At 39.2% G+C, this 25,365-nt stretch overlaps 1 protein-coding gene across 2 annotated transcripts in view; it reads left to right on the top strand.

Moving 5' to 3' along the window:
• The window catches only part of LOC124595560 (DNA excision repair protein ERCC-5 homolog), a 72,658-nt gene that overhangs the window by 8,765 nt on the left and 38,528 nt on the right, over nt 1-25,365 (top strand). For both annotated transcript variants that reach the window (XM_047134341.1, XM_047134342.1), the window contains exons 5-6: nt 19,809-20,004; nt 20,121-20,334. In XM_047134341.1, coding sequence (XP_046990297.1) covers nt 19,809-20,004; nt 20,121-20,334 — 410 coding nt within the window. The remainder of the gene's footprint in view (nt 1-19,808; nt 20,005-20,120; nt 20,335-25,365) is intronic.

Below are 25,365 nucleotides of genomic sequence, written 5' to 3' on the forward strand. Positions count from 1 at the left end.
ATGCAGCAAGCGCATTGTAACTTCTTGACATATGTGCCCACCATCTGAGAACAAGTAATGAACTCCCTGCAACATTCTGTGTAATCCTGCACCATTGGTTGGAGACTTAATAGCACACGCACTAGGGAATTACCGTGCCATGCCTAGGCCGCCATTAACAACTCAACGCAAATGGCTGTGTGTGGATTGCTGCCATGATAGGGGAGCATATACATCTCTACATCTACTGACATACTCTGCAAGTCACGTGTGCTGGAGAGTACCACTACTAGTCCTTTCCTTTCCTGTTCCATTCACAAATAGAGTAAGGGAAAAATAACTAGTCTTCTATAAGCATTTGTACAAACCCTAATATCTCTCATCTTATCTTTGTTGTCATTATGTTAAATGTACATTGGTAGCAGTAGAATCATTCTGCAGTCAGCCTCAAATGCCAGTTCTCTAAATTTCCGCAATAGTGCCTCACAAAAAGAGCAGTCACCTTTCCTCTGGGGATTCCCATTTGAGTTTAGAAACCATCTCCATAACACTTGGGTGTTGATCGAACCTCCCAGTAACAAATCTAGCAGCATACCTATGATGTGCTTTGACATCTTCCTTTAATCCGATGTGGTGGGATCCCAAACACTTAAGCAGTACACAAGAATGGGTCACACTAACATTATTTATGCCACCTCGTGTATAGCTGAGCTACACTTTTCCGTTATTCTCCCAATAAACTAAATCCGACATTCATATTCCCTACTACCAACCTGACTTGCTCATTCCACTTCTTATCGCTTTGCAACATTACGCCTTAATGAAGGCAATTTCTTATACATGACAGCATCACCAGCAAACAGTCATAAATAATTGCTCACACTTTATGTGAGATAATTTATGTACGTAGAGAATAAGAGTGGGTCTATCACTCCCATTACATGGGACATGCCTGGCGATACCCTTCTCTCTGATGAACACTTGCCATTGAGGACAACATACTGCGTTCTATTACTTAAAAAGTCTTCAAGCCACTCACATATCTGGGAATGTAAACCGTATGCTTGGACCTTTGTCTACAGTGCATCGTGTCAAACCCTTTCCGGAAATCTAGGACTACAGGTTATGCCTGTGATCTCCATCCATGGTTTATAGGATGTTGTGTGAGGAAAGGGCAAGCTTAGTTTCACACAGGCCATGTTTTCTAAATCCTTGCTACAATAATTTTATCTTGACACTCTTCCATTGGTCTGTGTGTGCATACAATCCTTGCTGATTTGTGGACTGAAGCTTTTCAGTCTCAAGGACATTTGTTATATTTGAGCCTAGAATCTGTTCAAAAATTCTGTAGCAAACTGCTGTTAAGGATATTAGTCTGCCATCACGCGGTTCCATTCTTTTACCTTTATGGTATAAAAGAGTCACTTGCACTGTTTTGCTGTGAGATGGGACTTTGTTCTGGGCAAGAGATTCACAATAAATGCAAGCTAAGTAAGTGACTAATGCTGCAGAGTACTTTAGTACTTTCTGTAAAACCGACTTGAGATTCCTTCTGGAAGTGGTAACTAATTTGTTTTCAACTCTTTCATCTGCTTCGGTACTTCACGGATGCCTATTTCCATGTTCTCCATGCGAGAGTCAGTGCGGCAGTCAAACAGTAATATATTTGTACATTACTCCTGCAAGAATGTTTTTTTGAACATGTAATTTAAAACTTCAGCTTTCCTCTTGCTAGCTTCTGTTACCACCCCAGACTGGTCAATAAGTGACTGGATAGAAGCATTCAACCAGCTTCGTGATTTTTCATATGATCAGAATCATATCGATTTCACGACGAGATCATTTGCTGAGGTATGACAGTGGAAGTTGTTTCCCCGGCATTTACCAAATTAGGTTATTAGACTACGGAGGGTCTTTTCCATTCTTGATCCACTTACTTGGCACATACATGACCAGAGCACGATTTACAACCAGTATAAACTTTGCCTGTAATTCCTCTACATCCATCATATTGGAACTAAATGATCACCATTCATTGTCGAAGTGGGATGCTGACAACTTTTTATCTACTCTTTCTAGCATAAATACTCTCCTAGCTATCTTGATTGATTTATTACCTTTAGTAACTTGTCGCCATGGTGACATCGTGATCACTAATCCCTTTCTCTGTATTGAAACTGTTGATAATGGCAGGTGTGTTTGTAGCTACAAGGTCTCGAATGATCATATTTATGTTATGATGGAATCAAATAATTAACTTGAGTTAAACCTTGATAGACACACAGACACAATATTTTTGTTGAACAGCTATGAACACTTCCCCTCCTGTGGCATCTAATATGTCTTTTCAATGTATGTTCCATACCTTGCTAAATATTTTAGAGCTTTCTACTTTATGTTTCAGTCAGCTCTCAGTTCCAAGAATAATTTGAGCATGACAACTTCCCTGGAAGGTAGTAAAGGTAGTAATTTCGTTAACGTTGTTGCAAATAATTTGACAATTGTTAAAATTTTGGCAGTCGAAGTGTGTGTGCTTTGTAAGCAATCTGATTTCACTATCTGCTTATCGACTGGCAAGCATTCATTTGAGGACCTCAAATTACTGCTCATTGTAAAATGCCCCATATGCACTCCACTAGTACTATGCTACCTGAGTAGCTGCTTCCTTTCTGTAGGACACACCTGACCTATCAAGAGGAGACCTACAGTTCTTCACCCCTTAATATTTTGAGACCATCTACTCACCTCCAAACCAAAGGACCCCAACTGACTCTGGGTATGATGCTTCAGATTTTGAGCTCTGCTTGAACCCCTGAGCAAGGCTTGCAGTTTTCACTACTTCCACCAGTCACCCATAGGAACTGTGGTCAGCATCAGAACCCAAGCAACAGGTGTCATTGGTGCCAACATGAGCAACAACTTGCAGACTCCCCTTATCTCTTGCAGACTCCCCTTATCTTGGATGGGGCCCCTTTGGCAGACAAACTAAGTACACATTGGAATTCTTTCAAGTCCTGGACACTGTTTCCCTAAGCCCAGAGTACTGTGGAGCAGCACAACATAATCAGCTTCATGATCAACTGGTGATCATTTTGTTAATTATTATGATAATTGAAAATTAAGTAAGCTACTGCAAGAAATTCGAATAGTTTGCAATGAAAAATAGAAGTCTCTGTGACTTTGCGTTTGGTGCATGTTAGTCATATGTTGCTGCATACCAAATGTAGTTAAAATTTGGAACTATTCTTTAAACTTGGGATGGTATCTATGACTCACACCATTCTCAAGAAAAATGATTGTAGATAGCATTCCCGTTTAAACAATAAAGCAAGAATTAAATATTCCTAGCACTATTTATCTCATAAACAGTATGAAATATCGAAACAAGATTTTGGCAAATGATAACCCGCAAAGAGGAGAGTATGGTGGCATATGGTTACTGTGTGTGAACTTCCTTATCGAGTGTGAAATACAATTACTTACAGATATTTTTCAGAATAAAAATGTCATTTTTAAGGGTCATTGACAGCTGGTGAAACAAGAATTATGACAGGTTCCTAGTAGACCATAAGTATTTCACGGGACATGGCTCTGTCATTCACAATAGGATTCACAGCAATTGTAACAGTTGTGGATGCAACTAGCAAAGTGTTGTGGGATTGCCTCTGTTCTCTCCACATGATAATGCCTTCTGCAAGTGATTTTCTTAACACTGTAAATGATTTATATATCGTACAGAACTTTCTTTCGCAGTGAGCAATGTTACTGGAAAACACAATCATCTAAAATGCCTAGAAAATTTTGGTACAGTGTTTTATAGATACAGACATTTTCATTCAACCGTACTATAAGCAGTTGCAGATGTTCTGCTCATGAGAAATTCGTTGTAATAGATATTAGAGGATACAGGAAGTGAAGCGATGTTGGTATATTTTATTCTTCTTATTCTTGATTTAAGGAGGGAAGTGTAGTATACACCAGATTATCCACTGTCAGAGATATCAGTTGCATTGCCTTTTGTATTCATTGGAGATGAGCTGTATCCATTGTTGAGCCATTTTATCAAATTTTACAGTCAACAGATTTTAGATCTGGGGAAAGAATATGTCAACTAACACCTTGCCAGACCACAATGATCAATTGAATGCACTTTTGGAATAATGAGCAATAAGTGGAGCGTATTTTGGAAGATAATAGAAACTTCATCACAATTTGCTAAATATATATATGTTTAGCACAACCCTGGCATTGACCTAGAAGGATCCCTGAGTGTCGATAAGCAACATACAGTACAAATTGATCATTCTATGCATGGCACCTATCAGACAGGACAAACCCTTAAGGGAACTTCAAATGTAGCTATCCAAATGAAAGACAGTTTTGCAAACTTTTTCTCCCAGGATAAAAAAATGATTTTCATGAGTTTGTCAGCTATGCTATTTTAATTTTATTATTGCCTCTCATCTTAAGAAAGTAACAGAAATAAGAGAGAATTGAATGTATTTTGTACTTGTAGTTTGTAATTCTGATGCCACATCAGTGCATAAGTTGTCCAAAATGAACGAATGATGATTGCTTTCTCATTGGTCCCTTAAGAGACAAAAGGACAATGAGTAAAATAGCTGCTATCATAGCATCCAGTGGTGTCATTTTCTCAAGAGAACAACAAAAGAAACACAAGCACCAGCAACAGTACTACTCTGCTGGCACCAGCAACAGCCACATGCTGCCTGTGTTGCCAGAGTCACTCAAATGCTCTGGTTGCTGCTCTCAGAGACAGACATGTTTGATTCCTTCAGTACTGCTCTGTGTCACTTTGCTGCGCAGCACTCTGCTTGCAGTACCACATGGGTTTGGCTCTTGCACCGTCTCTGCCTGGAGCGATGTGACCATGTAACAGCCTGCCACTCATCCTGCAATGAGTGCATATCTTCCTTGTTGGGTAAGCTGTAAGTTGCCTTGGCAGCAGAACCTGTAGGTGAAACAAGCAACACCTTAGGTGTCCCATGCAGCATGCCAGTTTCTCTGCTGCTACCACAGCCTGAGGTAGCACCCTGCAGGTGGCTGACCATAGCTATAAGGGTCTTTAGTAGTTCATGAACTGTGATCAGCTCCTCCTGTGTCCACATGCTGCATGCACACACTCTATCCATCCTACTACTGTTAACTTAAGAATTAAAATGTGAAAAAAGAGAGAAAAAGATAAATATGTGACTTAATAGTCTCATGAAGCTTCACCAATGAAAGCTGGCAGCTGACTGATCTGTGGCCAGTGATCATTGGCCGTCCAAAACAAAAAATGGCTACATGATACCATTACTAAAACATTATACTGCACTTCTCAAATACAAAAATATGCAATGACTGGTTAGTCTTCTGGTACCTCAACAACAAAGAGTTGACACCTGACTGGACTGTTGATGAATGACATTGCATTGTGTTCAGCGATGAGTAGCGGTTGTGGCCTGGATGGCCATTGTGAGCAAGTATGGCTACGATCTGGGCAGAGGTCCTATTCTTCCAGTGTTTTAAAGAGGCATAAGTGTGCACCCGTGGTCTAGGGACAGTGTCTTTGATTCATAATTGAAACACCTTTGGTCTCAGGTTCGAGTTGCGCCACTGATTAAATTTTGATTAATGATCATCATTGGCGGCTGATGACTTCCGGCATAAGAAGTCACCACTCATTCTGCCTGTTGATCACTGCTGATTCAGAAGGCAATGGAAATCACTGCATTAAAGACACGTCACATGTATCCTCAGGACATATGGCCTGTAACTGAAGAAGTGTCATGATGATCTCTCCATTGGCAAAAGATTCCAGAATAGTCCGCCTTTCAGATCTCCGGGAGGGAACTGCCAAGGGGGAGGTTACCTTGAGAAAAAGATTGAATGAACAACGGAAGGATAACATTCTATGAGTTGGGGCATGGAAGTCAGAAGCTTTAATGTGGTAGGGAAACTAGAAAACCTAAAAATGGAAATGCAAAGGCTCAATCTACATATAGTAGGGGCCAGTGAAGTGAAGTGGAAAGAAGACAAGGATTTCTGGTCAGATGAGTTTAGGGTAATATCAACAGCAGCAGAAAATGGTATAATAGGAGTAGAATTTGTTATGAGGAGGAAGGTAGGGCAGTGAGTGTGTTACTGTGAACAGTTCAGTGATGGGGTTGTTCTTATCAGAATCGACAGCAAACCAACACCAACAACGATAGTTCAGGTATATGTGCCGATGCCACAAGCTGAAGATGAAGAGAGAGAGAAAGTGTATGAGGATATTGAAAGGGTCATACAGTATGTAAAGGGATATGAAAATCTAATAGTCATGGGAGACTGGACTGCAGTTGTAGGGGAAGGAGTAGAAGAAAAAGTTACAGGAGAATATGGGCTTGGGACAAGGAATGAGAGAAGAGAAAGACTAAGTGAGTCCTGTAACAAGTTTCAGCTAGTAATAGCAGATACAATGTTCAAGAATCACAAGAGGAGGGGGAGGTATACTTGGAAAAGGCCGGGTGGTACAGGAAGATTTCAGTTACATTACATCATGGTCAGACAGAGATTCTGAAATCAGGTACTGGATTGTAAGTCGTACCCAGGAGCAGACTCAGATCACAATATAGTAGTGATGAAGAGTGGGCTGAAGTTTAAGACATGTCAGCAAGAATCAATACACAAAGAAGTGGGATACGGTTGAAATTCTCTAAGGCTGTAGATACAGCAGTAAGAAATAGCTTAGTAGGCAGTACAGTTGAAGAGGAATGAACATCTCTAAAATGGGCCATCACAGAAGTTGGGAAGGAAAACATAGGTACGAAGAATTTAACTGCAAAGAAACCATGAGTAACAGAAGAAATACTTCAATTGATCGATAAAAGGAAGAAGTACAAAAATGTTCTGGAAAACTCAAGAGTAGAGAAATGCAAGTCACTGAGGAATTAAATAAATAGGAAGTGCAGGGAAGCTAAGACGAAATGGCTGCAGGAAAAATGTGAAGACATCGAAAAAGAAATGATTGTTGGAAGGACAGACTCGGCACACAGGAAAGTCAAAACAACCTTCAGCGACATAAAAGCAAGGGTGATAACATTAAGAGCGCATCTGGAATTCCACTATTAAATGCAGAGGAGAGAGCAGATGGGTGGAAAACATACCTTGAAAGTCTCTATGAGTGGGGAGATTTGTCTGATGATGTGATAGAAGAAGAAACAGGAGTCGATTTAGAAGAGATAGGCGATCCAGTATTAGAATCAGAATTTAAAAGTGCTTTGGAGGACTTAAGATGAAATAAGGCAGAAGGGATAGATAACATTCCCTCAGAATTTCTAAAATCATTGGGGGAAGAGGCAACAAATCGACAATTCACATTGGTGTGTAGAATGTATGAGTCTAGCGACATACCATCTGACTTTCGGAAAAAGCATCAACCACTCAATTCCGAAGACGGCAAGAGCTGAGCGAGAATTATCGTACAGCTCATGCATCCAAGTTGCTTACAAGAATAATATACAGAAGAATGGAAAAGAAAATTGAGGATGTGCTATATGATGATCAGTTTGGTTTAGGAAAGGTAAAGGCATGGAAAGGCAATTCTGACGTTGCGGTTAATAATGGAAGCAAGACTAAAGAAAAATCAAGACATGCTCATAGGATTTGTCAACCTGGAAAAAACGTTCGACAATGTAAAATGGTGGAAGTCGTTCGAAATTCTGAGAAAAGAAGGGGTAAGCTATAGGGAGAAACAGCTCATATACAGTATATACAACAGCCAAGAAGGGATAATAAGAGTGGACGACCTAGAACGAAGTGCTCATATTAAAATGGGTGTAAGACAAGGATGTAGCCGTTCACTCCTACTGTTCAATCGGTACATTGAGGAAGCAATGATGGAAATAAAAGAAAGGTTCAGGAGTGGAATTAAAATTAAAGGTGAAAGGATATCAATGACATGATTCACTGACGACATTGCTATCCTGAGTGAAAGTGAAGAAAAATTACATGATGTGCTGAACAGAATGAACAGTCTTATGAGTACAGAGTGTGGACTGAGAATAAATTGAAGAAAGACGAAGGTAATGAGAAGTAATAGAAATGAGAACAGGGAGAAACTTAACATCATGATTGATGGTCACGATGTAGTTGAAGTTAAGGAACTCTGCTACCTATACAGTAAAATAACCAATGATGGACAGAGCAAGGAGGACATCAAAAGCAGACTAGCAATGTCAAAAAGGGCATTCCTGGCCAAGAGAAGTCTACTAATATCAAATATCGGCCATAATTTGAGGAAGAAATTTGTGAGAATGTGCGTCTGGAGTACAGCATTCTATGGTAGTGAAACATGGACTGTGGGAAAACCGGAACAAAAGAGAATCGAAGTATTTGAGATGTGCTGCTACAGACGAATGTTGAAAATTAGGTGGAGTGATAAGGTAAGGAATGAGGAGTTTCTGCGCAGAATCGGAGAGGAAAGGAATATGTGGAATACACCGATATAAGGAGAAGAGACAGGATGATAGGACATCTGTTAAGACATGAGGGAATGACTTCCATGCTACTAGAGAGAGCTGTAGAGGGCAAAAACTGTAGAGGAAGACAGAGATTGGAATACATCCAGCAAATAATTGAGGACGTAGGTTGCAAGTACTATTCTGAGATGAAGAGGTTAACACTGGGGAGGAATTCGTGGCAGGCTACATCAAACCAGTCAGAAGACTGATGACCAAAAAGAAAAAGAGCAGTGTTTCTTCAACCACCATGGTGTGAGAGACCATTGGATATGATTTTGGTAACAGCTGTTAGTGATTGAGGGTCCTATGGTGGCACAATGGTAAATAACGGACATACGGTGCCCTTGTATGTCACCTCTCGTATGATAGTGTGATGCTTTTCAACAAGGTAATGCTCTTACACACATGGCACATGTCTCTATGAATTTTCTGCATGATGTTGGCATACTCCCATGGTCAACAAGATCTCCAGGTCTGTCCACAATAGAACTTGTATGGGCCTGTGGGACAAGCTTGAATGTCAACTTCATATTAGTCCAGTATCCAGGGTATCATGGACCAGTTACAACAGTCGTGGATCAAATTGACTCAGGAGAGTATAAGGTGGTTTTGTGACAAACTTCCCAACAGAATCAGTGCATTCATCTAGGCCAGAGGGGATGCAACATCAAAGCAATAAGTGGGCTCATACTGCCAAGTTTTTCAAAAATTTCCACTCTCTACTTCACCACTCTTACACTTTCACAAAATTTGAGGTAAAGTAAAGTAGTGAGCGGAAATTTGTGAAAAACTGAGTGAAAACAATGCATTAAATAGCAGTTGATTGAGACACCGACCAGAGACACGAAACAGGACCAAAAATTTTGCAGGTGACATGCTGTCAAAAAAACTTCGGAAACAAGCACACTAAAACTGGTGTTTAATAATACAGTTCAGTTTGCAATTTAATTTTAGGAAATAAAATTTGACCCACCGAAGATGACACATAGGTGTCGAAACACGTTTGGCTAAATATAAAAATAAACTAATTGTGTTTGCATAAGGCTGATTTTCAATACAACCCAGTTCTGACAGATCAAAGTTGTTGCATTTTGATTTAAGTTTAAAACTCAACACAGCAAATGCTATAATTGATGCAAACCTTCTTCATCAGGTGGGCTTATTAATAGATCTAAAAAGAAAATTATTAGTTAGCAGTAATCCTCAGTTACATGTGGCTGCAGTCCAGTGTACAGTTGTTTTGCCTGATTCTATTAATTTTCTCCACACTGACTGTACGTACTCCAAACTATTCAAAAATTTCCTGAACTGACAAAACTCATCTGTACACCAGGAGAAATTAAGCATGATTTTAAACATTATATTGCAGTCAGCAGTGGCCCTCCAATGTACTTGAAAGCCTGCTGGTTAGATTCATGTAACTAAATTTGACTAAACAAGAATTCCAGTTCCTAATAAGCATATTACCAAGTCCCACGAGGTGAAACAGATAAGGTAAAGAGTGCTGTGATCATACTCTTTTTGAATTCATGGATTCAATTTCAAGCTATTTGACCTCTGGCATGCACCCAGTATCTTTCAGAAATTAATTAATGAAGTTTTTAGAAATTTAGATTTCTGTTTTGCATTTGTAGATGACATATTGGCAGCCTCTAGCTTTCCAGTAGAACACACACAGTATTTAACTATCTTGTTTCAGTGATTGAACTACACACATCAAAAAATGTTTTGCAGCATTTCGGTTCTGAGAGTTCCGGAACCTGTACAGAAAATTGGACAGAGATCAACATGGACATCATTTCTGCCCTTTTTATTGCTCCTGAAAAATTGCATGTTGTACCACCGTACAGCGAGACCTTCAGAGGTGGTGGTTCAGATTGCTGTACACACCGGTACCTCTAATACCCAGTAGCACATCCTCTTGCATTGATGCATGTCTTTATTCGTCGTGGCATACTATCCACAAGTTCATCAAGGTACTGTTGGCCCAGATTGTCCCACTCCTTAACTGCGATTCAGTGTGGATCCCTCAGAGTGGTTGGTGGATCACGTGTCCATAAACAGCCCTTTTCAATCTATCCCAGACATCTTCAATAGGGTTCATGTCTGGAGGACATGCTGGTCACTCTAGTCGAGCGATGTCATTATCCTGAAGGAAGTCATTCACAAGATGTCCATGAAGTGGGCGTGAACTGTCGTCCATGAAGACTAATGCATTGCCAATATGCTGCTGATATGGTTGCACTATTGGCATACATGTATCGTACAGCCTTTACGGTACCTTCCATGGCCACCAGCGGCATACGTCGGCCCCACGTAATGCCACCCCAAAACATCAGGGAACCTCCACCTTGCTGCACTCGCTGGACAGTGTGTCTAAGGCATTCAGCCTGACCGGGTTGCCTGCAAACACGTCTCTGACGATTGTCTGGTTGAAGGCATATGCGACACTCATTGGTGAAGAGAACATGATGCCAGTCCTGAGCAGTACATTCGGCATGTTGTTTGGCCCATCTGTACTGTGCTGCACGGTGTCCTGGTTGCAAAGATGGACCTCGCTGTGGACATTGAAAGTGAAGTTGCACATCATGCAGCCTACTGCACACAGTTTGAATCGTAACATGACGTCCTGTGGCTGCACGAAAAACATTATTCAACATGGTGGCGTTGCTGTCAGGGTTCCTCCAAGCCATAATACTGTAGATAGCAGTTATTCACTGGAGTAGTAGCACTTGGGCGGCCTGAGCGAGGCATATCATCGATAGTTCCTGTCTCTCTGTATCTCCTCCATGTCCGAACAACATCCTTTGGTTCAGTCCAAGACACCTGAACACTTCCCTTGTTTAGAGCCCTTCCTGGCACAAAGTAACAATTTGGACACGATTGAACTGTGGTATTGACCATCTAGGCATGGTTGAAATACAGACAACGCGAGCCTTGTACCTCCCTCCTCGTGGAATGACTGGAACTGATAGGCTGTCGGACCCCCTCCATCTAATAGGCGCTGCTCATGCATGGTTGTTTACATCTTTGGGCAGGTTTAGTGACATCTCTGAACAGTCAAAGGGACTGTGTCTGTGATACAATATCCACAGTCAGCGTCTATCTTCAGGAGTTCTGGGAGCTGGGGTGATGCAAAACTATATTTGGTGTGTGTATTTTGGGTTAAGGATTGGTGTTGGAAAATCTTTGTTTGCAGCTCAACAAGTTAACCTTTTAGGACACATGGCTACTCCAGAAGGTACCAGACCAGACCAGACCCGGTTTTGAGTACAAGTGATGCCTAATTTCAAACAGCCAGGAAATTTGTCAGAATTATGTCATTTCTTTGGCATACTGAAGTTTTACTGGTGGCGTTTGTAGCACTCCATAGAATATCAAGATATCTTAAATGGTTACATGAAAACACCAAGAAAAATGATAAAAGAAATGTTCAGTGAACAGAAGATGCAATAAGGCAGTTCAAGAAGTGCAAAATGAACCTCACAAATGCTCTCTTAACATCCTCAAATGTAAATAGGGAACTTGTATTATTTGTAGATGCTTCTGATTTTGCATCCAGCCCAGTGCTGGTACAAAAAAGGAAGAATATGGAAACTACTTGGTTTCTTTTGCGAAATGTTCTTGCCATCCCAAAAGAAATATTCAACATATGATACGGGAACTTCTTAGCATATACATGGTAGTAGGACTGTTGATATTTTTAAAAATATCGAAAATCTGATGTGTCGGTATATAAAAAAAATATCATTATTGGCTCTTGATATATCAAAAACATGTATCGATATATCAATGAAAAAATATCGATGTATCGGCCTATAAAAATAGCAGCTGCATATTGTAAATATATTATCAGTTTTAGAGCTGTATATGTAAGTAAATAATATGTACATCAACAAACTAGCAGGCTGCCTATCCTCCCTTAGAGCAATAACTGAAATGGAAATGATGCACTTTCACACTTGGCGATAACCGCTTTACTAACAGTGATAACTGTGTGTAAGTAAAAAAGTTATCTGATGAGTCCGTCATTTGGTTTCGTCATTTGTCCAGAACACATTCCTGTTTTTCCATTTCTACCAATGCCAGTGACTTAGCAGCTGTAGTGTCCAAATTGGGTGACAAAGATAAATGTTGTAGTTTTGTCTGGTAGCACTGAGTGCCGATCACATCAGCATTTCCCCTCCCATTTCTCCCTCAATTGCAAAGACCAATCTTCTCATGTGGATTTTTGTTCATCATTTTCAACAACTGTTTTTGAAGAATGCTGATGTGTTAACGCAACTGGTGTGCTGTTTCTTCACATTGGAAATCTTGTTATTCCAATTCACACTGCCATCCCTCCAGTGTAATTGGACTTCTTCTTTTGTGCCATCTATACTTGCTTCAGGTAGTCAAAGAGAAAGACTGAACTTGATGAAATCCCAAAAAATAATAAGACTCCTTCACACAGTGAAAGTAAAATTATATTCTACTACAATTTCAAAAGAATAACTTCAATTATTTACCAAACCTTGTGGAAAAAATATAATGTAAAATAAAAATACTGGAACTCATTATTGCCGTTTTGATATCGATATATCGGGGGAAGAAAATATCGCCAATGGTAGTAAGGTACCTTAAATACCCCCTTGAAGGATGTTCATTTGCAGTGTATACTGACCATGCTCATTCAACACATGCTTTTAAACAACGAAACAGTAAGGAAACCCCTATGTAATTGCATCACATACAATTCACATTACAATTTACGACAGGTGTCGGACACATTTCTGGAAAAGAAAATAGTGTGGCTGACAATCTCTCCAGGCTTTAAGAAGTAATATCAATTGATTATGAGAAGACAGCAGATGATCATGTGAGTGATGAGGAAATCGAGAAACTTCAGGCTAATCCTCATACCTCCATAAAGTTTAAACTGCATGAAATCTGTGATGGAAAATTACTATGGTACATTGTATCAATATTTGCCCTTAAGTTGCTCAGAAGTTTAGATATTGTCTTTCAGCATTACCACAGTATGAATCGCCCTGGTAATAATAATAATGTACAGTCGTCTTTATAACCATCTTATCTCAAATAACATACTGTCAAAGTCACAGTTTGGATTTCTAAAAGGTTCTGATATTGAGAAGGCTATCTACACTTACAGTGAAAATGTACTTAATTCATTAGACAAAAAATTGCAGGCAACTGGTATATTTTGTGATCTGTCAAAGGCATTTGACTGTGTAAATCACAATATCCTTTTAAGTAAACTAGAATATTATAGTGTAACAGGAAATGCTGCAAAATGGTTCAAATCTTATATCTCTGGCAGGAAACAAAGGGTGTTATTAGGAAAGAGACATGTATCAAGCTATCAGGCATCATCCAACTGGGAACTAATTACATGTGGGGTCCCACAAGGTTCCATTTTGGGGCCCTTACTTTTTCTTGTGTATATCAATGACCTTTCATCAGTAACATTACCAGATGCCAAGTTTGTTTTGTTTGCTGATGATACAAACATTGCAATAAATGGCAAATCAAGTGTAGTCTTAGAAAGATCAGCCAATAAAATATTTGTAGACATTAATCACTGGTTCCTAGCCAATTCTTTGTCACTAAACTTTGAAAAAACACACTACATGCAGTTCAGAACTTGTAAGGGGTGTCCCAAGAGTATATGTCTAACATATGATGACAAGAAGATAGAAGAAGTGGACGGTGTTAAATTCTTGGGATTACAGCTTGATAATAAATTCAACTGGGAGGAGCACACCACAGAACTGCTGAATCGTCTTAACAAATCTCTGTTTGCAATGCGAATTTTGTCAGACATAGGGGATATAAAAATGAAAAAGCTGGCATACTATGCTTACTTTCATTCCATAATGTCATATGGGATTATTTTCTGGGGTAATTCATCAAGCCAAGCTAAAGTTTTCCGGGCACAAAAACGTGCAGTAAGAATTATATGTGGTGTGAACTCAAGAACATCCTGCAGAAGCCTGTTTAGGGAACTAGGGATACTAACTACAGCTTCCCAATATATTTATTCCTTAATGAAATTTGTCATTAAAAATATATCACTTTTTCAAACCAACAGCTCAATTCATGGAATCAATACTAGAAATAAGAATAATCTTCACAAGGATTTAAAGTCACTTAGTCTTGTACAAAAAGGTGTGCATTATTCAGGAACACACATTTTCAATAACTTGCCAGCAGCCATAAAAAGCTTAACAACCAATGAAATTCAGTTTAAGAGAAGCCTAAAGGATTTATTGGTGGCCAACTCCTTCTACTCCATTGATGAATTTCTGAGGAAAACCAACTGATTTGTATATAAGTACAACATAACTTCTGCACCATTTCAGTGCAGTAATGTGTTCATTGTAAATAAGTATTACAGTAGTTGTATTACATGTTTCTTACCTTATAAATAAATATAAAACTTTTATTTTAAATTCAGTGCAATAGTATTTGTAAAATGACTCTTAGTGTTCATTAAAAAATGACGATCATTCCACTTGGGACCTGTGGAATGGTACATTAGCTTATTTGTTTTAGTTTAAATATTTGTCATGTATTGTTGTTTTTCTGACATGTTCCACATCCTGGAGGACCTCCTCACTACGGATCAATTGGAATGAAAGTAAATCTAATCTAATCTAATAATAATAATAATAATATGTGTAGGATAGTTGCTGCTCACCATATAGTGGAGATGCTGAGTCGCAGGTAGACACAACAGAAAGACTGTCAAACAAAGCTTTCGGCTAAACAGGCCTTTGTCAGAATATACAAAACACACACACACGCAAGCAACTTTCTCTCTCTCTCTCTCTCTCTCTCTCTCTCTCTCTCTCTCTTTCTCTCAAAATGGCTGCCAAGGCCTGGTATTAACACTTCGGGTCCTGAGCCATTGCGCGCGGGTGTCTACCATAAAGACTGGCTGATTTTAACGTATTTTAAACTACTACAACTCATGAAAGGTTTCAGTTACGGCAATAAAATTACTCTTATTGAAAAACCTAAACTTTCTTGTTTAAAACCATACATAATACCTTTATCTTGAATTAATACATACTTCTGACAAGCGTTATTATTATATTGTTTTTGAAAAAAGGAAAAATTGGCCAAAGGTATGTTCACTGTATTTTCTAGAAGAATTTTTTTTTTTTATTTTACACAAAAATTGTAATTGTGATGGATACAGTATGTCTCATCTACAGTAACCTCCTGTAACTATTTTAGGATGCAATTTTGCTCTTTGTGTGGTAAATTTTGAAGCGCAGCATTTTGCACAATGCTACTTTACATTCACTATACTGGTAGCTTCTGTCTTTTCGCCACACTTTGCCAGAAACTTCCTTATTTCCATAAGTATAACTCCTTTCCACTTTGATAATGAGCAGGTGGGTGAAACGGAATTTGTGCTTCATAATTTCCTGATGCATTCTTGAGCATACAGATTAGTTTGTTCCTTTATATGTTTCATCATATTGTCTGTCAGGAAATATGAAAAAAATTCTAGAGGTGCACGGTTCTGGTCTAAACTGACAACATTGCATATTCCAAATTGTCCTGAGAATAGATTGATATCTGGTGCACGATCAGTAGTCGTCCAACCTTCCTCAGAATTGGTGTGGCGCATACGTCTCGGCTTCCCCCTGGCCGTCAGTCTTGCTTGTTCTTCAGGCACAATATCAACGGGATTACTTGCTGCTGAAGTGCTTGGACACCTGCTCTCTTCTTCTGAGTCTATTAGAAGAGTAGTATTTGCAAATAAAATCATAATTATGTACTGAGAGTTTTTTCAGTGAAAATATGAACAGAAATTATAGATGTTTTGTTGTCAGAATTCTTTACCTGAACTGCCAGAAAGTTCTTCTTGAACATAATCTACATCATCATCAGAGTCATCTACAATATCTTCCTCTGACAAATCAACATCAATTTCTTCTAAATCACGATATAACTCGTGAGCAATTTCTTCGTCCATCAAGCCATGCTTCGCCATGTCGACGCTACTGAGACTGCGCGGGACAAAATCGCTGCTTACAAAACCCGACAAATAAAAAGGGAAGCACACCCTTCCACAGCATGCCCGCACTATCTAGTGACCAATACTCGAACTACAGTCCATGCAGCACCTCCCAGACAAGCGGGAGCCGTAAGAACACACAAAGGAAGGAAGGGGAAGAACGAGAACATGCGCCCGTAAAATTACGGGCGCTGGACTTTCGGGCAGGTTGCGCACGCCCGTATTTTTACGGGCGTCGGCGCCTAAGTGTTAAGTCTTGTGTGAAGTTATGTTTGAATTTACTTGGACTTGGCAAGATATTCAAAAATGTGCAAAGTCATTTATAGAATGCCAAAAGAAAAAGTGACTAGACATACTAAATCTAATGTTGGTCAGTGTCCATGCACAGCTGGATGAAATAAGGTGGTACACATTGATCTGATCACCCAGTGCCTCCCTCAAATGAATTCATAAATTGTTTCAAGCACATAGATTGGTTCAATAACGGAACAGGAATCACTCTGCTAAGTGATGTGCAGTCATTCCACTATGTGACATGCAAGTGGAAACGGTGGTGGGAGCGTTTTATAACTCCTGGAACACTAGATTTGGAGCGTTAACCAAATAGTGACTGACCAAGGAGCGTAGTTCCAATCAGAGCTTTTCCGTGTGTTAGCTCAGATTTGTGATTCTAAATTAACACAAACTATAGCATATTGTCCACAGTCAAATGGGAAAAATAGAGAGATTCTGTTGAACATTGAAAGCAGCCATCAGAGCTCACGGTAAAAATAAATGGAATAACATCATTTCTACAAATCCCATAGGACTGGCTGCTTGAGATACTGTGTGGCACAACTTGTTAACATTGCCCGGTAATTTCATTGTAAGGTCAGAAAATGAACAAGAAGTAGATTTACTAGCATTCACGTCTCTGTTACACCAACATACGGATAAACTGCGCCCTTCAGAATGTTCCCACAAGGTAAAGGAAACACCATTTTTTTAGTGAAGACGTGTATAAAATGACTCACATATTTGTGATGAATGAGAAAGTTAAAGCTGAACTAGTGGCTCCCTATGAAGGCCCCTATTAAGTCCCAGTGCAAAAAAGAACAAAATATTTCACTCAAAAATTAAGGGTGTGGCAAGTAATGTTTCACTTGGCGAAACTGAAATCAGCCTACACCCTTGTGAACTCGAACTCCAGTGATACACAAGAAAACCCATCGAGCACTTCACCTGTGAGTGAGTCACCCGCATCTCCAAGGGTCTCATCAAACGAAGTTATTTGATTTGGTTGTGTTATTCCCTGAAAGTACAAGTAATTGACTTACATACTGAGGGAGGGGGAGTGATGTAAGATTATGTTTGTGTTTATAACCTACAATTCTGTAAATAGTTCTTCTTTGTATTGACTTTATTTTTCATTGAAAACAAATGACATTTGAACTGTGCAGTGTAAGAGCAAGTCCAGATAGCAATTGTTTCATTTGGAGTTTGTGAACTTGATCTTTGGGGAAGGGGGGGGGGGGAGAACATGGGAAGGGGAGGGGGGGGGATTTTCAACTTAAAAGTGCTGAATTTTGAGTTTCATTGTACAACAGGGCCAGCAATGATTTCACAATGATACACAGTTTGTTATCATAATACAATGGAAATTAATACATAGGTTCAATATACATACACACAGAATATGTAAGTATGCTTTATGAAGATAGGTGGTCAGCTGGGCCTTGCTGAAGGAATCATCCTGTCATTGGCCTGAAATGATTTAGTAAAACGTAAATCAGGATGATTAGACACATCAAACTCTGTCCTCTTGAATATAAAGCCAGTTCTTAATAACTGCACTGCTTTATTTGGTTGATACCTAATGTATAATGTTCTTTTTATCTTGGTACATTAGAACTGTTTTCCAGTTCGGAACTTGAAAATGAGAGCTTTTTCTTTCATGGGAAAGTTTTCCTTTCTTCCAGGAGTGCTAGTTCCACTAGGTGTTGAACTTCTATGAAATTTGGAAGAGGAAGACAGGAGAATAGGTACTGGCAGAAGTACATCTGTGAGGGCATGTCATGAGTCATGCTTGAATAGCTCAGTAGTCAGCGAAAGGCAAAAGGTGACAGGTTTGAGTCCCAGACTGACACACAGTTTTAATCTGCCAGGAAGTTAAAAATAAGTGCACATACTGCTGCAAAGTAAAAATTCATTCTGGAATCAAGACCACTTGTAGACGGATGCCATTAAGAGGGAAAATTTAAATTCCTAAGACACTGGGTAGGAACTGATCCAACAGAAAGTAAGAAGCTGTGAGAGAACAAATAAACAAGATTAATTTAGTTCACAAACCCAGTATCTATTTCTACAATATCAATAATCTTTCGACAAATGGAAATTTAAGAGTTTACGAGACAGTGATCTGAACTGAAGCCTATATATAGGCTAGAGCAGGCACGAAGGATTCTCATTAGCCTCAACGAACAGTAGATGGCCAATACATAAGATAAACAATTGGGAAGAATAAAATAAGGGAAAGGCAGCCACACACCTGTAGAGACACAGAGACATGCAACAGAAAACAGTATTCACAGAAACTTTTGACCTCTTGCTCTTCTTCTAGTCAAAGAACATACATGCACACACAACCACGCAGACATTCAGACACTTACTGCCACAGTAAGATGCAGGGAACAGAAAGAAATGTGTACCTAGAAAGAGAACATCTTGGACACCATCAGGAAAAGAAAGACTGTGTTCTTTGGACACATCCTTAGAATCTCCGCAGGAGGTTGCCATATCAGTTAAAGAAATTTCTTGTAAGAAACCAAAATAAATGGCCTAAAAGAGATACAAAGGCATCTGTAGGAAATGGGGAAACAAATATTTACAAGACGACTTTGATATACAATTTTATATTACCATAGGTTTCCAGGATAAAAACATGAATAGAAGAGCAAAAAAGATTACAGTGTATAAGATTCATTCTTGGACAAGCATAAAGACCAGAAGAAAATTATCTGATCTGGATTAACATGGTCCTCGGATGTCCCAAATGAGAAGAAGAAGAAAAAACTGATGTGGAAGGTTCTAACTATAGAAATTAGTGTGAATAGGGGAGAGAACAAAATGCAGTGAGACAGTGGCAAATAGGTTCTGTGGTACATGAACTGAAAGCCCAAGTTTCTGTTCCCACTTTTTTGATGACTTTGATGTTCGAGTATTGAAGTTTAACCAACATTTCTTTAAATATATTTCCATACAGAAAAACTGTAAAATAATTATGTTGTTTTTTGAATTTGTATCTACTTTAGATCAGAAGCCGAAGATTCTGTCACCTCTGAAGAAGATGAAAGCCCATCAAAACGTGTACCAAGAGATTTGCACTCTGTTGATGTAAATAGTGCACAGTTCAAAGCATTGCCTGCAGATGTTCGACATGAAATTCTTACTGATTTGAGAGAAACGAGAAAGCAGAGTTCTTGGGGTAGACTGCATGAAATGCCAAAGGTACTTGGCCTTCTTTATTGCACGGTTCTAACAGTAATTTCACTAATCAAAGCTTCTTGACGTGTTAGTACACTTTCGTTCACATCATATTCTTTTTCTCTCTCTTGCTGTTGTAGGAGTCTGGAGACTTCTCATCATTTCAGATGAGTCGCTTATTAAAGAGACGTTCTGTTCAAGTTTCCTTAGAACAGGCAGAAAAGGAAATGGGTGGCCATACCCTAAGTTTGCGTGAAATGGAAGAAATGCTTAAGGAACAGGGTGTAAACACATCCTTAAATGTAGGCAGTAGAATAGCTTCTGACAATGTGACAAGGTTTATCTACATTAAGGGTGAGTACAAAAAAATATGATATTGTTTTGTATGTTTTTGTATATTAACCTTTCATTTGTTAAGCTGATCTCTGGCTGTGAAGAAAATAGGGCATAAATGGTTCGTTTACCTTAATTATTAATATACAATTTCTTAAATGAAAATAGTATCTCACTCAAATTTGTGTAGAGTGGACTGAAATGAAGTTTGTGTGTTAGTTTTTATATAATGATGTGCAAATGTACATATGAAGCTTTTGTCCTATTTGACCCTGAGGGGCTTTGAAATATGGACACGTTCTTTGATGCTGAAATACTAGGTTGTATTTGCAATGCCTACAGAGCAGTAGTATGCGAATATTGATCAGTTCCTTGTATGTGTTTATTCATTCATTGATCTGTGGATCATGTCACAATGATGTGGTTTTGTCATCATAATGCAATGAAGGTAAATAGCTCCAGTTTACATACACACAAGGCAAATAAGTATTTTTATGAGGATAGGACAGTTAGTCGGCCATGACTTGGAGAAGGAACCATCCCAGAATTTGCCAGAAATGATTTAGGAAAACCACAGAAAAGCTAAATCAGGAGGGCCAAACAGATCAAACTCTATCCTCCTGAATATGAAGCCAGTACCATTTCAACTGGACTACCTCATTCAGTTGATCTTTACTGTTCTCTTGATCATACACAATTTGCATATTTTTTCAGTGCACCATTGCGCAAACTGTTGACACCCTCTGATAACTCCAGGACCATGAACATGCACATCTCTTTGTTCTCCCTTCAGTTTGTATGAAAAACTGGGTTGGTATCCCCACTGATAAGTGAGATCTTGAGGTCAGGAGACTGACAGGGCATTGCTATTGTGCACTATAGATTTTTTATGCTTGTAAGAGCATTGTAATGTGATTGTGTACCGTGATTGTGTTCCTCAGGTTATATAGGAATGGACGTATTAATAATGCAAGCTTCCTCTCACCCATTGGGCTTAATAATGCCCTTTTTATGCAGAAAATTCTAAGTATTGTCACTGCAGCTTACTGGAATTGAAACATGTAAGCATAAGTTACTTAATGCTGTACAAAAATAAATTAATGCTTGTCTTCATTCCACTGTCCTTAAAGCACTGCATTTGCACAGATGGTGTCCTGCTCCAGCAAACATTCTGATGTAAAAAACAGAAATAGTTTTGGTAACTGCCTTCACTCTAGTGTTTTATTATGTTTTGATAGACTGTATGCTACATTCTGTTTGACTTCCATGTTAGCATCAGAATCACATGTTTGTTTCTTTTTTTAACTGTCATTTTCTGTGAGAGAACTATCCACTACACAAACTCACACCTGGGCTAGCAACAAACTGAGAATTAAATCAGTTAATGTGGAGTATTGTGCGATTGTATTACCAATTTGGAATGGTAGTCTGTTTTAAAAAAAATCTTTATTGGTTGTAAAATGAAATTGATTGTTGTTTCCTGAAGGTATTTGCTGATCATAGCTACATAGTTTTTATTTTTCAACAGTTACTTCCAATTTTGTGGCACTTTAAGTGGAGAAACATATTAATCATTGTGAACAATATGTACAATACTACATCTCGTCCCTTTTAACATAGTAAACCCATCTGAAGAGGATGTAGAGATAGTGATTGACAAAAGCTAAAAACGTTCTGAGAGTTCACTTACTGCTATATTATCAGGGTTGCCTCAAGTTCTGGAAATCGGAATTTCAAATGTGTCAGGGAAATCGTGGAAATATCAGGGAAATTTGAAAAAAACTGGAGAAATCTTGTTTTTGTCTCACAAGGGGAAGGCCTCAGACACAACCAACCGATTCGGCTCAAATTTGGCAGGTTGCTTATGTACAACCTAAAACGAAGGATCTAAGACATTTTGGGTCAACACCCCCGCAATTTTGAGAAAATCACCCCTAAAGGTTATGACGAGCAATGGACTCAAAATTGGAGGGATCGATAGATAATTGTAAATGGAGCATTTTTCTTCATCAGGTATGGGGTCCGCAAATGCAAACTTTTCCAGAAATCGAGGAAATAAACTGTTACAACTGTCGCTTCTGTATCCACATGGTAAACACATTTCGCCGATAGCGCTACGGCCAAGGTAACTGGCTGGGAATCTGAGAACGTGGGTTCGAATCTCGAAGAACCCTAGCGGATGTTATTCTTTTCGTTTGTATTTTGCCATATCTCAATTGATAGGGATAGGAGGGTTAATAAGGTAAGTAAATCAATAAGGAATGATAATAATAAGGTAGGCAAACTAATTCCCCAAACACCGTGAGTTAGTAAAGTATTAAACTTTTAAGCCTTGTCACCTGAAAGAGTGCTTCGAATTCCTCACAAAGGATCACAGATAGCCAACCGCGCGACGCTTGTTTACAGCGAGGCACTGGACAGAATGCACGCGGGGAGAGTTATGTTGTCCCGGTTGCCTCTTCGTCATATCATAGTTGTGAATCTGGAAGAGAGAAGGTGTCCAGCACGAGCCTTATATAAGTCAATCGGAAAGAGTTGTTTTCCATCATTAGGCTGTCGCGAACCTCGCGGATACATGTAGTGATTTTTCTGTCGTTAATGTGCCGAATGAAATACGTTTTGTGGACAAATACAGCGTTATTCCGTAAGTAACATATGACGAGTACTGTATGTAGTGTTTAGTAATTAGCTCGTCTGTTTATGCCGTAGTAACTAGTTATTATTTGTTGTATATCTTTCAGGTGCATAATCTGAGTAATGGATGATGTACACCCTTCGACTAGCGCTGTTATATATAGTTGGGAGCCTGTCACAGACGATGGCAAGCGGGAATTTACCGTCACTGTGTTTTGGTTTGTAAACATGTTGCAATACAGATGCATTATCAATGCACTACCGGAAGCAGCCAGGTCTGTTTCTCGGCGTTCCAGATTGATAAGAGCGGCTATCGTCGAGAGATGTTTGGAGCTGACGAACGAAATGACTTTTCTTGATACTGAAGTACTATACCATGAAGACGAAGCAGAAGGTGATTCAGTGGAAGATATCCCTACTAATGAATCACAAAATGGTCATAACACTTTGGAAATCTCCACGTCACTGGGAATATGTGCTTCATCTGTTCCCGATGAGTGTTATGAACCGGTTGCTAAACGATTGGACTACGGCGCTATACACCTTGAAGTACAGGTAAAGGCAGTAGCGCTAGCCAGGAATCATCCAAATTGGAACTTACAAACACTGCAAAGGAATGGAGCAACAACAGCCCTGAAAAGGAAGGAGGACTTGAAATTGTGGGAAAGTAAAATTGTTAAAGGAGGGACAAGATATGACAAATACCAGGCGATAAATAAGTGGATATACGACCGATTTGTCGAATCTCGTTGTCATGTAACAACGAGAATACTTTAGGAGTGGGCTGCAGGTGCAGCCCCGCATTATACGGCCAACAAGGATTTTACGTTTGCTGCATCATTATCTTGGGCAAGAAATTTCAAATCGGAGTATAAAATTCGTCAACTGCACGTCACTAAATACGTCTCTCATAAGGAGGTACAAAATATAGAAGATATACAGAAAGTGGCGGTTCTTTTCAACACGCAAACGGCGTCATTTATGACCGGTTTTAAGTGTGATTACGTGATCAACCCCGTTCAAACATGATTCGAGTATCGGGTGAACATTCGACGCATGTTATCGCATAAGGGAGAAAAACGAACCCTTGTCGCAGTTGGTAGTGAAAACATACTAACACATTCGTACACGGAGCAATATGCCATTACAGCCTCTGAAAAAATGTTGCCTAAGGTTTTCCTGTGTTTACAAGAAATGAATGTTACATTTGGTCCTCGGGTTATAGAAGAGGTCAATCGTTTAACCGACTCGTTGAAAAATGTTTACATTACCTGCTCCAAACTGACGAATGCAATTTACAGAACATTTCTTGAGAATGTTTTGAAACAATACGTTTCTGATAACAGGTTTTGTCTAGTATTGCATTCCTGGAGTGGTCAAAGTGATACTACAACATATGACACAATGTTTATAGATGGCGAGGGTCAGCCGACGTGCACAGTAAAAGTAATACCACTAAACTGCACACCTGTGTGCCAGTCGTGTGATGTTTATTTCTATCGCCAGGTTAAAAACTTTATTTCCAGGCTTCAGAATTTCAGTGTGCTTCCGGAATCCCAACGGGAATTGCACAACCGCACGGATGCAATAACTATTTACAGCATAATTCATAACCAACTTTCAGCACCGATTTTCAGGCAATGATATTGTATGTGTGGTACGCATCAAAATTAATTCCCAAAAAAGACATATTTTTAAATGTAAACCAAGTTTGTTTTCTGCCGACTCTTTGGAAGGAACACTGTAGCTTTCGAAAGATTGCATTCATTAGATGTTCTTGGTGTCGTGAGTATATTTGTTTCAAATTTTTATATGACAAGTACCATCCATCTAGTTGTTCGATGAAAAGTGAGGACACGTAACAGTGACTGAAAGAGCCATTGTAAAGTGACCTCAAGTAACATTTTAGTTGTTTACTACCCCAAGAGGTTTGAGAAATTTATTTGCCAGCCTTATTATTATCATTCCTTATTGATTTACTTACCTTATTAACCCTCCTATCCCTATCAATTGAGATATGGAAAAATACAGAAGAATAACATCCGCTAGCTTTCTTCGAGATTGGAACCTGGGTTCTCTGATTCCCAGCCAGTTACCTTAGCCGTTGCGCTATGGGTGCTGTCGGTAAAAAGCGTTTACCATGTGGATACAGAAGCGACAGTTGTAAAAGTTTCTTTCCTCGATTTCTGGAATTGTATGCAGTTTTGGATCCCATACCTGATGATGAAAATTGCTCTGTTTGCAATAATCTATCAATCCCTCCAATTTTGAGTCGATTGCTCGTCGTAACCTTTAGGGGTGATTTTCTCAAAAGCGCGGGGGTGTTGACCCAAAATATCTTACATTCCTTCGTTTTAGGTGGTACAGAAGCGACCTGCCAAATTTGAGCCGAATCGGTTGGCCGTGTCTGAGGCCTTC

This window comes from Schistocerca americana, chromosome 2 (assembly GCF_021461395.2).
Source record: "Schistocerca americana isolate TAMUIC-IGC-003095 chromosome 2, iqSchAmer2.1, whole genome shotgun sequence".
NCBI classification, from domain to species: Eukaryota; Metazoa; Arthropoda; class Insecta; order Orthoptera; family Acrididae; genus Schistocerca; species Schistocerca americana.